Genomic DNA, 18,497 nt, shown 5'->3' with positions numbered 1-18,497 from the left:
AGGGTAGTATAGTAGTCTTTATTGCTGGTCTGCAGTATAAAATACTTTAGGTCAGTAGCTATGTCTTTATACTTGCTTTTACTTTTGAGTCATTTTATGACTTATTACAAGTTTCTCTGTAAAATGAAGGCATTTCTGTGACTAGCTAGGTTATATCTAATGGACTTTATGCTGTAATATTAAAATTTACTTTTAGTCTTATAGCATATTGCTTCACTTTATATTTTGGTTAATATATATATTTTTCTAAATAACTATGTTGAATTATGAATAAGTAGTGAATTGTTATCAGTTGGACTGATCTGAGGCTTCATAAAAAAGGATACCTTTTTCTGTAGCATGTTGATGCTTCGTGTTAAGTAATACTTTTGCAAACCATTAGTAATTAGTTGTATTTTAACTATCAATTTTCTAAGGCATTAAAATCAGTTTTTGCATTTGTAACTTTTAAACTTTAGATGTCAATAGTGATGGCTTCCTAGATGAACAAGAATTAGAAGCCCTATTTACTAAAGAGGTAAATGAGTTCATTAAGTATTCAGTGGTTTTGCTCTGTCTTTTTTCCTTCTATTATCTTCCTTTCTTTTATATTGGTTTTAAATTTTTCTTTTTAGTTGGAGAAAGTATATGACCCCAAAAATGAAGAGGATGATATGGTAGAAATGGAGGAAGAAAGGCTTAGAATGAGGGAACATGTAATGAATGAGGTATGTTTGAAAAGTTTATCTGTTACTTCTGTGGAGTTTTCAAGTTCTTGCAATAAATCTTATTGTAAAATGGAAAATAAATATATATAATATTTAATTGGATTTTGCATTTTTGATCCAGAACAGTCAGTAGTTTCCCTTAGTGTAAATAAAATTATTTTGTAACTGCTTTAAAATATTTTAAAATATTAAGATGCTGTTGCATATAAAAGAATGCTGTAAAGCATTCTTTTAGAAGTAAAAAATAATGTAGTCTATTATTTGATATTGTAAATGCTGTATTCGTTTTTGCTAAGAAATTAAAAAACTCAATACCTTAATGGTTTATAACAACAAGTATTTATTTCTTGTTCATATTACTAAGCTGAAAACTCTGAAATAGCTATCATAGGCAGGGTAACTTAAGCCCACTTTTTTGTTGTTTTGTTTTGTTTGTTTATTTGTTTTTGGCTGCACCACGTGGCTTGTGGGATCAGCTTTTGGGATCTTAGTTCCCTGACCAGGGATCGAACCAGGGCCCTTGGCAGTGAAAGCACAGAGTCCTAACCACTGGACCACCAGGGAATTCCCCAAGCCCACTGTTTTGCTTCAGTGATTTTCACCTGTTATTTGAGCTATTTATGGTAAATTGGGATTTTTGTTGAGTGTTGGCTACCAAGTGACAAATTAATTTCTTTGGCCATCATAGAGTTCACTTTTGTAACTGAATTTGCCATAGTCTATAAGAGCCATTAAACAGGGTTTGGAAAGGTTGTCAACTTTAGCTTTGATTTAGTTAGTTGTTTGTTTTTAGGAAAACATTGTTGAGAGCATTTTTACTTAAACTCCTTTACTCTTGGCTAAAACAGTCTTCTTTCTGGAAAGATTGTTTTTCTTGCCCAAGCACTTGGCTTTGAAAGGTGTGGTGAGTAAGGAAAACAATACTAGTCTACCCAGTCATATCAGCAGACTCAAACTTGGTGATCTTTGGGGGTATCAGTTATTTTCAAATTTGAATTATATAGAAGAAAAAGTTATCTATTTTCTGATTCTAGGATAATGTTGAGTGTCCTGTTTTGATTTTTTCCCTCAGTTTCTCTGGATGTTAGGCTAGCCCTAATTGCTGTATATTTATGTAGTAGCATCTATTAGAAGAATTTCTAATATCTAAATAATGTGAAAGAGTTATTTTATTTTACATGTACACTTTCCTTTAATCAGGTTGATACTAACAAAGACCGATTGGTGACTCTAGAAGAGTTTTTGAAAGCTACAGAAAAAAAGGAATTCTTGGAGCCAGACAGCTGGGAGGTAATAGAACCTACGTTAAATGGGATGTATCGTTCAAGAAATTCTACATCAGTCTATTCTGCTTTTAACTTTTATTCGCCATTATGTTTGCATGTATAGTTTTACCATCTTGGCTTTTCATATGAAATTTCACTATAAAATAATGAACTTGATTTCTTGCAAAGCGGGGACAATTGATCTCTATTGGTAATCACATTGCATGTAATTGTGTCTTTCTAAAATCGTCCTTTTTTTCTTTTTGCGGTACGCGGGGCTCTCACTGTTGTGGCCTCTCCCGTTGCGGAGCACAGGCTCCGGACGCGCAGGCTCAGCGGCCATGGCTCACGGGCCCAGCCGTTCCGCGGCATGTGGGATCTTTCCGGACCGGGGCACGAACCCGTGTCCCCTGTATCGGCAGGCGGACTCTCAACCACTGTGCCACCAGGGAAGCCCTAAAATCGTACTTTTTTTATGTGTAAAATATGTTCATTCTTGAAAATTAAAAATATGGATACAGTTAAAGTATGAATTAGAGGTTACATGTAATTCTACCATCCGGAGGTAGACACTTAAATTATGCATTGTGTTATGCCAGTTTGGAAATCGTTTGTATATTTAGTATATGCATATATAGCATACAGTGAATAAATAGTATACTGTCCCATTTTTAGCTTACATATACACATAAATTCATATCTATATATTTTTTAAATGGCTTCATATATTCACTATATAAATGACTTTGTATGTTTGTGAAATTCTGTTTTTTAAAAATATAACAATATTTCATGAACATTTCAATGCCATGTCTCAAAATCTCGATTTGAAAAATGACCACTTAGCATGCAGTTGTGTGGTTGTAACATAATTTATATAGCCATTCTTCCAGATTCAGACATTATGGGTCAATTCTAATTTTTTTTTACTGTGATAAATAACATTATGATGACTATCCATTTGTTCATGCATTTGGGGGCATCTGTGATGATTTCCCTGGGATTAATTCCTAGGAATAGAACTATTCTCAAGTTTTATGAACATTTTTTAGTTTCTAAATATATCTGTCAAATTGCTCCTGAAAAGTATTTGAATTTATACCGTGGTTTACTGTGTATAAGTGAGTGCATACACATCTTGAACAGAATAGTTGAGCGGTACCAAACAAAGTAGATTGAAAAAAGAACATTGTCGACAGGTGCATGCCGCGGCTATCAGCGTGGACACCAGCGACAGGCATGAAATGCTAAGGCTGCTACTGCAGCCACCAAGAGGCCTGTGTGCAAGCACAGGTCACTATCCACACCACCCTGGGAGCCTGTGCAGCCTGCCACTGCCAGGGTCCGGTGATCCAGAGAAAACTTCCCCAGGAGAACACACAGCATGCCTCAGGCTATTGCAACGTCATGTCAGCCTCTGCTGCCGCAGGCTCACCCCGCATTCCATACCCCTCCCTCCCCACCGGCCTGAGTGAGCCAGAGCCCCCTAATCAGCTGCTACTTTAACCCCATCCTGGCTGGGCAAAGAACAGACGCCCTCAGGCGACCTGCATGCAGAGGCAGGGCCAAATCCAAAGCTGAACCCTAGGAGCTGTGTGAACAAAGAGAAAGGGAAATTTCTCCCAGCAGCCTCAGGAGCAGCGGATTAAATCTCCACAATCAACTTGATGTACCCTGCATCTGTGGAATACCTAAATAGACAACGAATCATCCTAAAATTGAGCTGGTGGACTTTGGGAGCAACTGTAGACTTGGGGTTTGCTTTCTGCATCTAATTTATTTCTGGTTTTATGTTTATCTTAGTTTAGTAATTCGAGTTTATTATCATTGGTAGATTTGTTTATTGATTTGGTTGCTCTCTTCCTTTTTTTTTTATATAGATATTTTTTTCCTTTTTCTCTTTTTGTGAGTGTGTATGTGTATGCTTCTTTGTGTGACTTTGTCTGTATAGCTTTGCTTTTACCATTTGTCCTAGATAATCTGTCTGTCCGTTTTTTATGTTTGTTTTTTTTAGTATAGTTTTTATTGCTTGTTATCATTGGTGGATTTGTTATTTGGCTTGGTTGCTCTCTTCTTTGTTTCTTTCTTTTTTAATTACTTTTTAATTTATTTTATTTATTTAATATTTTTTTGCGGTATGCGGGCCTCTCACTGTTGTGGCCTCTCCCGTTGTGGAGCAACAGGCTCCAGATGCGCAGGCTCAGCGGCCATGGCTCACGGGCGCAGCCGCTCCGCGGCATGTGGGATCTTCCCGGGCCGGGGCACGAACCCGTGTCCCCTGCATCGGCAGGCAGACTCTCAACCATTGCGCCACCAGGGAAGCCCTAATTTATTTTATTTTTAATAATTTTTAAAAATTTTTTATTTTAATTATTTCCTTCCTTCCTTCCTCCCTCCCTCCCTCCCTTCCTTCCTTCCTACAGGTGTCAAGCCAGTGCCTCTGAGATAGGAGAGCTGAGTTCAGGACAGTTGGTCCACCAGAGACCTCCTGGCTTCACGTAATACCAAATGGGGAAAACTCTCCCAGAGATCGCCATCTCAACGCTAAGACCCAGCTCCACTAAACGACCAGCAAGCTACAGTTCTGGACACTGTATGCCAAACAACTAACAAGACAGGAACACAACCCCACCCATTAGCAGAGAGGCCGCCTAAAATCATAATAAGGTCACAGACATCCCAAAACACACCACCGGACGTCGTCCTACTCACCAGAAAGGCAAGATCCAGCCTCATCCACCAGAGCACAGGCACCAGTTCCCTTGACCAGAAAGGCTGCACAACCCACTGAACCAACCTTAGCCACTGGGAGCAGACACCAAAAACAACAGGAACTACGAACCTGCAGCCTGCAAAAAGAAGACCCCAAACACAGTGAATTAAGCAAAATGAGAAGACAGAAACACACAGCAGATGAAGGAGCAAGGTAAAAACCCACCAGACCAAACAAATGAAGAGGAAATAGGCAGTCTACCTGAAAAAGAATTCAGAGTAATGATAGTGAAGATGATCCAAAATCTTGGAAATTGAATGGAGAAAATACAAAAACGTTTAACAAGGACCTAGAAGAACTGAAGAGAAAACAAACAGTGATGAACAACAAAATAACTTAAATTAAAAATTCTCTAGAGAGGGGCTTCCCTGGTGGCACAGTGGTTGAGGGTCCACCTGCTCATGCAGGGGGCACAGGTTCGTGCCCCGGTCCAGGAGGATCCCACGTGCCATGGAGTGGCTGGGCCCGTGAGCCATGGCCGCTGAGCCTGCATGTCTGGAGCCTGTGCTCTGCAATGGGAGAGGCCACAGCAGTGAGAGACCCGCGTACCGCAAAAAAAAAAAAAAAAAAAAATTCTCTAGAAGGAATCAGTAGCAGAATAACTGAGGCAGAAGAACAGATAAGTGACCTGGAAAATAAAATAGCGGAAATAACTACCACAGAGCAGAATAAAGAAAAAAGAATGAAAACAATTGAGGACAGTCTCAGAAACCTCTGGGACGGCATTAAATGCACTAACATTCAAATTATAGGGGTCCCAGTAGAAGAAGAGAAAAAGAAAGGGACTGAGAAAATATTTGAAGAGATTATAGTTGAAAACTTCCCTAATATGGGAAAGGAAATAGTCAATCAAGTCCAGGAAGCACAGAGAGTCCAATACAGGATAAATCCAAGGAGGAACATGCCAACACACATATTAATCAAACGATCAAAATTTAAATACAAAGAAAAAATATTAAAAACAGTAAGGGAAAGCAACAAATAACATATAAGGGAATCCCCATAAAGTTAACAGCTGATCTTTAAGGAGGAGCTCTGCAAGCCAGAAGGGAGTGGCAGGACATATTTAAAGTGATGAAAGGGAAAAACCTACAACCAACATTACGCTACCCAGCCAGGAACTCATTCAGATTCGACAGAGAAATTAAAACCTTTACAGACAAGCAAAAGCTAAGAGAATTCAGCACCGCCAAACCAGCTTTACAACAAATACTAAAGGAACTTCTCTAGGCTGGAAACACAAGAGAAGGAAAAGACCTACAATAACAAACCCAAAACCATTAAGAAAATGGTAATAAGAACATACATATTGAAAACTACCGTAAACGTAAATGGATTAAATGCTCCAACCAAAAGACATAGACTGGCTGAATGGATACAAAGACAAGACCTGTATATATGCTGTCTACAAGAGACCCACTTCAGACCTAGGGACACATAAAGACTGAAAGTGAAGGGATGGTAAAAGATATTCCATGCAAATGGAAATCAAAAGAAAGCTGGAGTAGCAATTCTCATGTCATAAAACAGACCTTAAAATAAAGACTATTACAAGAGACAAAGAGGGACACTACAAAATGATCAAGGGATCAATCCAAGAGGAAGATATAACAATTGTAAATATTTATGCACCCAACATAGGAGCACCTCAATACATAAGGCAAATGCTAACAGCCATTAAAGGGGAAATCAACAGTAACACCACCATAGTAGGGGGCTTTAACACCCCACTTTCACCAATGGACAGATCATCGAAATTGAAAATAAATAAGGAAACACAAGCTTGAAATGATACATTAAACAAGATGGACTTAATCACTATTTATAGGACATTCCATCCAAAAACAACAGATTACACTTTCTTCTCCAGTGCTCGTAGAACATTCTCCAGGATAGATCATATCTTGGGTCACAAATCAAGCCTTGGTAAATTTAAGAAAATTGAAATTGTATCAGGTATCTTTTCCGACCACAATGCTATGAGACTAGATATCAATTACAGGAAAAAATGTAAAAAGTACAAACACATGGAGGCTAAACAATACACTACTAAAGAACCAAGATATCACTGAAGAAATCAAAGAGGAAATCAAACAATACCTAGAGACAAATGACAATGAAAACACGATGACCCAAAACCTATGGGACGCAGCAAAAGCAGTTCTAAGAGGGAAGTTTATAGCAATACAATCCTACCTCAAGAAACAAGAAACATCTCAAATAAAGCAACCTAACCTTACACCTAAAGCAGTTCGAGAAAGAATAACAATAAAACCCAAAGTTAGCAGAAGGAAAGAAATCATAAACATCAGATCAGAAATAAATGAAAAAGAAATGAAGGAAACAGTAGGAAAGATCAAGAAAACTAAAAGCTGTTTCTTTCAGAAGATAAGCAAAATTGATAAACCATTAGCCAGACTCATCAAGAAAAAAAGGGAGAAGACTCAAATCAATAGAATTAGAAATGAAAAAGGAGAAGTAACAACTGACACTGCAGAAATAGAAAGGATCATGAGAGATTACTATAAGAAACTATATGCCAATAAAATGGACAACCTGGAAGAAATGGACAAATTCTTAGAAGAGCACAACCTTCCGAGACTGAACCAGGAAGATAGAAAATATAAACAGTCCAATCACAAGCACTGAAATTGAGGCTGTGATTAAAAATCTTCCAACAAACAAAAGCCCAAGACCAGATGGCTTCACAGGCGAATTCTATCAAACATTTAGAGAAGAGTTAACAACTATCCTTCTCAAACTCTTCCAAAATATAGCAGAGGGAGGAACACTCCCAAACTCATTCTACGAGGCCACCATCACCCTGATATCAAAACCAGACAAAGATGTCAGAAAGAAAGAAAACTACAGGCCAATATCACTGATGAACATAGATGCAAAAATCCTCAACAAAATACTAGCAAACAGAACACAACAGCACATTAAAAGGATCATACACCATGATCAAGTGGGGTTTATCCCCGGAATACAAGGATTCTTCAATATACACAAATCAATCAATGTGATAAAATATATTAACAACTTGAAGGAGATAAACCATATGATCATCTCAATAGTTGCAGAAAAAGCATTTGACAAAATTCAACACCCATTTATGGTAAAAACCCTCCAGAAAGTAAGCAGAGAGGGAACTTACCTTAATATAATAATGGCCATATATTACAAACCCACAGCCAACATGCCCCGGTCCGGGAGGATCCCGCATGCCGCGGAGCGGCCGGGCCCGTGAGCCATGGCCGCTGAGCCTGTGCATCTGGGGCCTGTGCTCTGCAAGGGGAGAGGCCACAACAGTGAGAGCCCCGTGTACCGCAAAAAAAAAAAAAAAAAAAGAATGACATTAGAATATTCCCTAACACCATACACAAAAATAAACTCAAAATGGATTAAAGACCTAAATGTAAGGCCAGGTACTATAAAACTCTTAGAGGAAAACATAGGCAGAACACTCTATGACATAAATCACAGGAAGATCCTTTTTGACCCACCTCCTAGAGAAATGGAAATAAAAACAAAAATAAATGGGACCTAAATGAAAATTAAAAGCTTTTTCACAGCAAAGGAAACCATAAACAAGACGAAAGACAGCCCTCAGAATGGGAGAAAATGTTTGCAAATGAAGCAACTGACAAAGGATTAATCTCCAAAATTTACAAGCAGCTCACGCAGCTCAATATCAAAAAAAACAAACCCAATCCAAACATGGACAGAAGACATAAATAGACATTTCTCCAAAGAAGATATACAGATTGCCAACAAACACATGAAAGGATGCTCAACATCACTAATCATTAGAGAAATGCAAATCAAAACTATAATGAGGTATCACCTCACACCAGTCAGAATGGCCATCATCAAAAAATTTACAAACAGTAAATGCTGGAGTGGGTGTGCAGAAAAGGGAACCTTCTTGCACTGTTGGTGGGAATGTAAATTGATACAGCCACTTTGGAGAACAGTATGGAGGTTCCTTCAAAAACTAAAAATAGAAATACCATAAAAAAAAAAAAAAAAAAGAAATACCATAAGACCCAGCAATCCCACTACTAGACATATACCCTGAGAAAACCATAATTCAAAAAGAGTCATGTACCACAATATTCTTTGCAGCTCTATTTACAACAGCCAGGACATGGAAGCAACCTAAGTGTCTATTGACAAATGAATGGATAAATAAGATGTGGCACATATATACAATGGAATATTACTCAGCCATAAAAGGAAACGAAATTGAGTTATTTGTAGTGAGGTGGATGGACCTAGAGTCTGTCATACAGAGTGAACTAAGAAAGAGAAAAACATATACCGTATGCTAACACACATATGTGGAATCTAAAAAAAATATATATGGTTCTGAAGAACCCAGGGGCAGGACAGGAATAAAGACACAGACGTAGAGAATGGACTTGAGGACACGGGGGTGGGGGAAGAGTAAGCTGGGACGAAGTGAGAGAGTGATGTAGACATATATACACTACCAAATGTAAAATAGATAGCTAGTGGGAAGCAGCCGCATAGCACAGGGAGATCAGCTCGGTGCTAGAGGGCTGGGATAGGGAGGGTGGTAGGGAGACACAAGAGGGAGGAGATATGGAGATATATGTATATGTATAGCTGATTCACTTTGTTATAAAGCAGAAACTAACACACCATTGTAAAGCAATTATACTCCAATAAAGATGTTAAAAAAAAAAAGAACATTGTCCTTTCCTATATAAAATAAAAATATTACCTTTTTAATTAGTTTGAGATAGGGTGGCCAACTGTCCTGGTTTACCCGGACTGTGGAGTTTCCCAGGATGCGGAACTTTTCAGTGTTACAACCTGGACAATCCTGGACAAATTGGGACGATTGGTCATCTTAGTTTGAGGTTAAAGAAATCAGCTTCTTTTTTGTTGTAAGTTTTTGTCTAACGTTTGAACTATTTCTGGACATTGGTGAAGAAAAAGAATGCTAAGATTATTTGAACATGAATTCCCTTGAGTGCTTCTGGTGAACTGGATCAATAGATAATTATATACCTTTTTCACTTCGGCATAATTTCAGATTTACAAAAAAGTTGCAAGTATGAACAAGGAATTCCTGAATACCTTTCACCCAGATTTCCCATTTTACTACATTTGCTTTCTCCCTCCTTTTCTCTCTTTCTCTATTTTTAATCTGTGTGTGTGTGTTTATATATAACATCTATAATTATTTTTGAGAGTAAGTTGCACACGATGCTGCTTTAACCTTAAATACTTGAGTGTGTATTTTTTGCAAACAAAGATTTATCTTACATAATCACAATAAGATTATCAATGCTACACACACAATGCTATTCTCTAATCTCTAGATTTTATTGAGATTTTTGTCAATTTTTCCTGTATTGGTCTTTATAGCAAAAGAAAATCCAAGATCATGCATTGGATTTAGTTGTAATGTCTTTCTAGTCTACTTTAATCTGAAACAGTTCCTGAGTCTTTGTATCTCATAGCATTGATATTTCTAAAAATTACAGACCAGTTATTTTGTAGAATGTCCCTCATTTTGAATTTGTCTGGTGTTTCCTTATGATTCCTACTTTTGATAGGAATATCACTGAAGTGATGCTAAGTGCATCATATCAAGAATCATATGCTGCTGATTATTTCCATAACTGGCAATGTTAACTTTGCTTATTTGGTTAAGGTGGTGTCTACCAGGTTTTCCCACTGTAAAATTACTATTTTACCTTTTGTAATTTGAAAAGTATCTTGTCTATCCCACCATACTGCTAGAATCAGAAGTCAGCTTAAAAAAAAAATCACTCAACATCATATCAAAAGTATTTCCAAATACTATTTGTAAGAATTGTTTTAATAACTATGGAGGCGCTTAACTGTTTTCTGAGGGTTAGACATATAGGTTATTTCCAGTCTTTTATTGTTATTTAAAAAGATAGTGCTGCTATAAACACATTTTTATATAAAGTTTTTATGTGTTCAGGGTTATTTTCTAAGATAAATTCTCAATGTAGCATTACCAGGACCAAGGGCATATTTTTAAGGTTGTTGATATACTTCGTAAAAGTGCTTTTCAGAAGAATTGTACCAATTTACATTTCCACCAATAAAAAATGAGATTGCTCTACTGTTTAAAAAGGTATTTTCTTTGGGGATATACTTTGAGACTCATTATCTACGGGGTTTAGCATGCATTGATGAATCTAGCCAGAATAAATTGTTACTGTGACTGTTGACAAATGGTGATTTTCTAATCATCATTCCTTAGTTGGCTTTCCGCTGTAGGTGGAAAAAGCCAATATTCCCTTTGACTTTCCACTGTAGCTGTTCCTTCCCCCTTCTCTAGTTGTTTATATCAATGTAGACTCTTGGCTTCTTATTTTATTCAGTAAACTTGAATTCTTACTGTCATTTGTTTTCAATGCTCAAATTGTCCCTGATTTGGCTAGTAGGAGTTTCCTCAGACTGGCTTTTGTGTCCTTCAGGCATGTCCCTATCATTCTTTGAGGACTTCCTTACTTTTTAGCGTAATAAGGTGTCCAAGGCTCATCTTGTTCTTTCTCTGCCCTACCTCTGGACTCAGACATTTTTCTGAGGAGCACTGGTTCCTTTTAGTGGAGATCAATATTACAGTCCAGGATCTGGACATTGGATTTGCTCCTTGCTACTGGAGTGCCATTGCTTCTAGGTCTTATCAAGTAACAGAGTTGAGGAATTAAAAAAATATATATATATATATAAAATATATATTTATAGTATGTGTATGTGTATATATATATATGCATGCATGCACATATGTATATAGACACATCTATACATTTATATTCATTTTTATATTTTAGCTATCAAGAGGTATTAAAACTCATGAGTTCATACTGATATCTCCTTAAATTTCAATCTAACGCTTGTACTTGCAATACATTCTTTTTCTTTTTCCATATTTCATACAAAGCCTGGCTCTTATTTTCCACAATAATATTGTATTTATTTGTTCAATCCTAAGATGTACGAAGAGTTTCAGAATTGCTAATCGATGCCTCTGCAAAGCCAGACTTTAATATTTTTTACAGTTTTTTTTGTTGTTTTAGCCTAAGGGCATATAGTCCAAATGCTGTGATCAAAAGTTTCTGGGGGGGCTTCCCTGGTGGCGTAGTGGTTGAGAGTCCGCCTGCCGATGCAGGGGACACGGGTTCGTGCCCCGGTGTGGGAGGAGGAGCGGCTGGGCCCGTGAGCCATGGCCGCTGAGCCTGCGCGTCCGGACGGAGCCTGTGCTCCGCAACAGGAGAGGCCGCAGCGGTGAGAGGCCCGCGTACCGCAAAAAAAAAAAAGTTTCTTGGGTTAGTTCTTTTCTCCTGCCCCCTTCTGTGGATTGTTTTATTCACTTAAAATAAAAGTATTATTTGTTTCTATTTGTATTCAATTTGGAGAGGTTTTCTGTCCTCGTGGATTTTTATTTATTTTCTTTTTTTCTTTGAGTATGTGAAACATTGATATGTTTCCAACAATCAAATCTCTGCAAAAAAAGGCATATTCAAAGGAGTGTGATTTTTTTTTTCCCACATTGTCTTTGTCCTTTCCACCCAGTTCTCCCCTTACTCTGTAGGTAACCAGTCTTATTAGTTTCTGGATTTTCCTTCCTGTTATATCTTTTGCCCAAATAAGTGCAAGTGTGTATATTCTTATTTCCCTTTCTTTCTTACCCAAAAGATATAATACTATAGATATTCTTTTGTACTTTGCTAAGCATAGAATTTTAAAGCTGAATCAGACCTTTTTGTTTTCTTTCTAAGGTTTTTCTTTTCTCATTTCTTTGTCTTTTAGACATTGGATCAACAACAGTTCTTCACAGAGGAAGAACTGAAGGAATATGAAAATCTTATCTCCATACAAGAAACTGAACTTAAGAAAAAGGCAGATGAGCTTCAGAAACAAAAAGAAGAGCTACAACGTCAGCATGACCAACTTGAGGCTCAGAAGCTGGAATACCATCAGGTGATATTTTGTAAAAAGGCTTGTGGCATTAAAAAGGATTTTAGGGGCTTTGCTACAAGCCTGTGTTTTTGTAATATATTTTAATTAGCTGTCGTATTTTAAATTTTAGTATTTTTTAAACTGCATTTTTTTAAACTTCCTTGTTGAATATTAATCTAAATTATAGAACGTAAATATCCCATTTTGGAAAACAATTTTCAGTTTGTTGTGCATTGTCAATGGTCATACATATCAGAGAAAATCAAATAACGCTTACTTTTAAGGCATTCTTTTTCCATTCACTAGGTTTTACAGCAGATGGAACAAAAAAAATTACAACAAGAAATTTCCCCATCAGTGCCTGGTGGAGAATCAAAGATCCAGCCACGTATGTAATTTTGTTTATTTGTTTGTTTGTTTGAGGAAATTAAAAAATTGAATAAATAGAAATTCACATTTATTACAAATATAATTTCAAGTCATTAATATCTGTGCTATTTTCTGTTTATTTGTGGAAATAGAGCAATTTGTGTTACAGAAAAATGAAAAAGCCTCTCAAATTTGTATACATCAGTACATTTCAAAAGCTATATAATTTGATAGCCATATGCATGGTGAAATGATTTTTTTCAGTATTATTCATAATTCTTCCTAATCAGTTATTGATACTATCACAGAATATGTTTTTTAATTGTAATCAGTGATTAACTAAACATAGTTAAAAAGCAAATACTCAGTATATCTAAGTATAAAAGAATATTCAGAATAAAGGAAGATACCTTTAAAATGAGGGCTTTTTTTTTTTTTTGAACAGGCATTTAAAGTCCAAAGTCCGCCAGAACTTAGAATAAAATTGTTACATCATCATGTGTGTCATCTTTTTACCTCCCTTCCTTTTCCTCTGCTCAGTAAATATTTTAAAGCATATATGGAATAAAGGAAGATACTTTTTAAATGAGAACGTATTTTTTTTTTTTTTGGACACAGATGTTTAAGGATTGAAGTCTACCAGAACCAGGAAGGAAACAAACTCAATACCTGCTCTCATTTTCATACCTCTTTTCTTTTTCCTTTGTTCTCCTTTAGTGATTTAATTAAGTGGCTTTATGCCATAATTTAATGAAACTATTAGTACCTATTTAAGTGAGAAAGCGCCACCCACTGCTTTTAAAATAAATTGTTTTCTCTTATTCATAAAGGTAAATACTCTTTTATGGGTGCTTATCATCCCCTCTCTCAATAAAAGCTCTTTGATATTAATAATTCTTCTCCTGAGAAGACCATAGTATTCCCCAGTGTGTGTTGGTAACTTTTTCCTACTTTCAGCAATCTTAACTGCTAGAAATTCTTCAACCAAACAGCTCTTGCTACCACTTAAGTTCATTTTTCATTTACAATTTTGCTTTATACTCTATCATTCAAGATCAGGTTTTGCTACATATAGCAGAAAACCCAAAGATAATGGTGGTTTAAACTGAATAAGAACTTCTGCCTTTTACATAGAAGAAATCTGGAAGTAGGTGATGTACAGGTTCCTATCTTTCTCCTCTGCTCTCCCCAGTGCATAGTTTTTATTCTCGAGTTATTTCATTCTCAGGGTCCAAGATGGCTCTTGGACGCAGTGGGGAAGGGCAACAAAAGGAATGTCCCCCAGTTGAATCAGCTTCCTTGATGCAGTTTTCCCAGAGAACCACATAGCATTTGAATTTACATCTCATTGGCCAGAGCTGTGTCACATGGCCATCTAGCTGCTAGGGAAGCTGAGAAATCCATTTGGCAATGGGACAGGCTAAAAGTTAGGATTCTTTTAGGAAGGTTTCCCTTTAAGAAGGGAAGAGGGAATGTTTGGTAGGCAACTTACAGCTTTAATTTAAACAGCCTTTTGGTTACCTAAATATCTATGTACATTCTTCCAAAACAGAAACCGCTCACTTCCCTCACCTCAAAAGGAAACCACCAAAACCCAATCTATTATTGCATGTAGTTCAAAGCCCATGACATCTGAGTATAGTCCCCTCCATCAGGTTAGGATGTGGTTTTTTTATGTTCTGGTCATCTGCAAACTAAAAAGCAACATGTCTGCCCCCTGAGCACCATATGCATAATGGGATAGATACAGGATAACTGCAATAAAATCAACCTTTTAGAAAAGGGGAAAACAGGAAACAGAGCAGTCATCTTTCCATAACAATTAAAAAAATACTGCTTGGCAAAAATAGCAAGGTCTCTCTGCTCTGTCCATAAATATATTCTTTGGTTTTTCTATTAGGCAACCCCTGCTTCACCTTTCTGGGAGGAACTCCCTTGTCTAATGTCCTCAGGGGCCCTTGGCATTGCCCTCTAGGATGTTTTTATTGCCCATTAACCTTCAAGGACGCAAGTGGGCATTGGGAAGTGTCCTCTTCTGGAAGGCTGGACAGTCTTCGCACTTCACTTCCTGTTATTGTGGGTTTGGGGCCTTGGGATTGTTTCAGATAGTTACAGGCTGTTTCAGGCCAGGTTTAGGGTTTTTGTTTGTTTTTGTTTCGTTTTGCTTTTTGACAAAACAGTTCCCTCAAAAGTTGTACGTTTCTGGTCTGTTTTCTTCAATTATTACCAGGAGAAACCACAGAGATCTTGTCAAGACATCTTTAACAAAGAACTTCATCTTTTGCTTGCTGGCCTCTGTGTTCTTTTCTCCTGTTGGGTCTTAAATGAATGGTACCCACTTGGGATTGTTTTAAACTATAGGCTTGGATGGGATAACAGCAGTCTTAATCTGATCTTTTTCCTTAGGATGGCTCCCATTATTTGGCAGAAAATTCTTAAGGGAAGGTTCTTGGAAAGGTTGTGAAAGCTTTAGCGCTTCCTCAGAACCTTTACTTATAACTGTTTCAGTTTAGAGTACGGTAGTACAGTAAGTGACTTTTTCAATTCTTCAGGGCTCCAGATTTGGGACTTTATCAATTTATTTGGTAGATAGAGAGCAGTTCTCTCGGCAAAGCTATATTGCCTTCCATCTCTGCAGACTTGCTTAACTTAGCCCGAGCCACATCTCTCCTGTAGCACTTTTCTGAAAGAGGCAAGGCGCAGCCCACACATGCTAGCATTCTGAAATTCTACCACCATTTTCTCTGATACCTTAACCTCAGTTGGCATGAAGTATCACTGCCCCAAACCCTACCTTCTTAACTAAGCCAATTCCATTTTTTCAGATCCTTTTACTTGCTGCACCTTACTTCTAGCTACCAAATTCTGTATAGGTTAAGATTCTTCATTGTAAGTAATAGAATCATCTTCAGCTACTAAACAGAATGGGATTGATGGGGGGGGAGCAGTATAGATAGATAGCTCACAGAATCTTTGGGAGGGCTGAAAGAATGGAACTTAGGCTGAGCTTCTAGGAACTGCATCATGAGACTGGGCTGCCAAAGAAGCTGCTGCTTTTGGAACCATCAAGAAGCTGCCTGCTAAATCAGGAAGCCACCTGCCATATTAGGAAGTCATGAAGTTGCCAGCTCCAGAACCACACCACCTCTGCCTTGCTTTGTGTCAGCAAAAATGGATATTTCATGTCCTGCTTCTCTCCCCATGTAATTCAGTTCTGAGTAAAAGTTTCAAGTGAGTACATCTGATTGTTTGGACCAATCATATCTGGAACCCTAGCTGCAAGGGAGGTTGGGAAATAATATTTAATTTCCTACCCCTGTAGTACAGGAATGCATGTTTAAAGCTGTTGAGTGAACAAATCCACTGTAATACCTCAAAAATTTACACTGTTTCTTTTAACATTAATAATTTTTAAAACTCTTAGTTCTCATTTTACAAATTTTAAAATAATCATTGCATACTCCTCCAAACACTTCAGATTTTTTTCCTTAAATCATGGATCCCAAAATTAAATAGAGGAATCTAGAAAAGTTCTGCTTATATGTAGCTTAAAAAAACCCACAGAAATCACTCAGGAGACTAATGCTATGTTTCTTTAGAGATAGAAAAGAATTCCTATCTCTGTTGTTTAAATTGTAGCAAATATTTTTAAATGCTCTGGGATATCCTTTTGTTGATGACTCTATCTGTAAGCGTTATTGTGATAAGACAGGGATTCACCTAGGATAAATTTTTTTAGATGGTGGACTAGGGTCAAATCAGAAAGTAATTGGAGACAATAATATTGTACTTTTATGAAATGTGACAAATATCAATACAACAGCAGTCATATTATAATATATTAAATATATCAAAGTAACACATCTTGCACCTTAAATTTACACAGTGGTATATGTCAAATATATTCAAGTAAAAAAATAGTAATTGGAGGAGAACTTAGAGAAATTTTTTAAAATGCTCTTTTGGCATGAGTAGATAACGGACGGATATTAATGTAGACATACCTCACAGTTTCCAGCAAATTATTAATTTATATTATTAAAAAAAGAATTGTTGGCCTAAGATTATTTATGGGCATAAGGAATCCCAGTTCTTATGAGTATTGGGCATTTATGAGTAAAGATTGTTTCTTAAAGAGTTGCTAATAGTATTTTTTCCAGCTCTGTTAGAAAGTATTCATCCTGTGTTTGATTTATCCCATTCTTCTTCATATTCTTAGATATTAAGAAGTCTTTGGTCTAGTTGACTTAGTGGTATGTATAAGTAATTTGGAACTTTGTTTCTCATATTAATTTTCATGAAGCATGTACATTTTATAGTATACTTAGATATATATAATTAAAGTTATATTTTAAAAGACAGTGGTCCTCTAGAATATTTGATGCTCACTAAAGGAAACTGCAATTTAGAAGCAGTGGTAAAAAATCCTTTGAGATATGGCTCTACTTTTTTTTTTTTTAACCAAGATTTGTTTACAATGGCATTTTTTTCATGCTAATTGAACAGATTTGTATTACCATAAGCCTAAATGCAAATCTGTTTTTCCCATGAGGAAAAATATAAAGGAAATTTTAATATTTGTGATAATGCGACTTTTAAGTCTAGCTAATAAAAGAGGGGGTAAGAAATGTATTTCCTTTAGGGAGAAATATTGACAAGTCTAGTTCTGGTTAGTGCCTAAAGTTTAATTTTTGTTTTATAGCTGTGCAATAAATCGAGAAGAAATTGATAAAGAGGCAGAGTTAGATGATGACCTTCATCATTTTCATGCAAGATTTTTGTCGCCTGAAAAAGCTGCTAGAGAAGATCATCTTTACCCTTAACCACTGGTGTCTCAACTTGATACTTGAATAATTCATTTGTTTTTTGTTGGAATTGAGAAACTAAGGTGTATTAGGTAAAATGCAGAGTTCCTATAGGTGATACAATGGAAGACTCTAATTACAGCTTGTTTTCAAGGTATGAGATTTGAAGGAAATTGGATCTTTTCCTTGCTTTTTGTTTTTTTTAACACAATATCATTAGCAGGATTTCAGTCTTTCCCTACCCATGTTTTAATTAGTTAATTAATCAATTAATTAATTAAAATCCAACAGTTTAGATCTAATAGGTGACTTTTTTCAGTTTTTAAAATTTCATATTGAACTATAGTTAATTAACAATATTATATTAGTGTACAGTAAAGTGATTCATATATATTTATATGTGTATATATACTTTTCAGATTCTTTTTCATTATAGATTATAAGATATTGAATATAGTTCCCTGTGCTATACAGTAAATCCTTGCTGTTTATCTATTTTGTACATAGTGTTGTATCTTTTAATCCCATATTCCTAGTTTATCCCTCTATCCCCCTTTTCCCTTTGATAACCACGTTTGTTTTCTATGTCTGTGAGTCTGTTTCT

At 36.4% G+C, this 18,497-nt stretch overlaps 1 protein-coding gene across 7 annotated transcripts in view; it reads left to right on the top strand.

The window, feature by feature from the left end:
* The window catches only part of NUCB2 (nucleobindin 2), a gene marked incomplete at its 3' end in the record, with an annotated part of 48,912 nt that extends 30,715 nt beyond the window's left edge, over nt 1-18,197 (top strand). For 2 of the 7 annotated variants that reach the window (XM_079928083.1, XM_079928082.1), the window contains exons 8-13: nt 459-517; nt 615-707; nt 1,908-1,997; nt 12,570-12,740; nt 13,026-13,107; nt 17,791-18,197. In XM_079928083.1, the coding sequence (XP_079784209.1) occupies nt 459-517; nt 615-707; nt 1,908-1,997; nt 12,570-12,740; nt 13,026-13,107; nt 17,791-17,801 (506 nt within the window). Of the gene's footprint in view, nt 1-458; nt 518-614; nt 708-1,907; nt 1,998-4,395; nt 4,641-12,569; nt 12,741-13,025; nt 13,116-13,533 lie in introns of those variants that run through there. The other 5 variants (XR_013829298.1, XM_079928085.1, XM_079928084.1 and 2 more) reach the window with 5 other exon arrangements.
* Between the last annotated feature and the right edge of the window lie 300 nt (nt 18,198-18,497).

The sequence above is a fragment of the Stenella coeruleoalba genome, assembly GCF_951394435.1.
Source record: "Stenella coeruleoalba genome assembly, chromosome: 8".
NCBI lineage: Eukaryota > Metazoa > Chordata > Mammalia > Artiodactyla > Delphinidae > Stenella > Stenella coeruleoalba.
The sequence above is the reverse complement of the archived record's forward strand: the minus strand, read 5'-3'. Positions and strand labels throughout refer to the sequence as shown.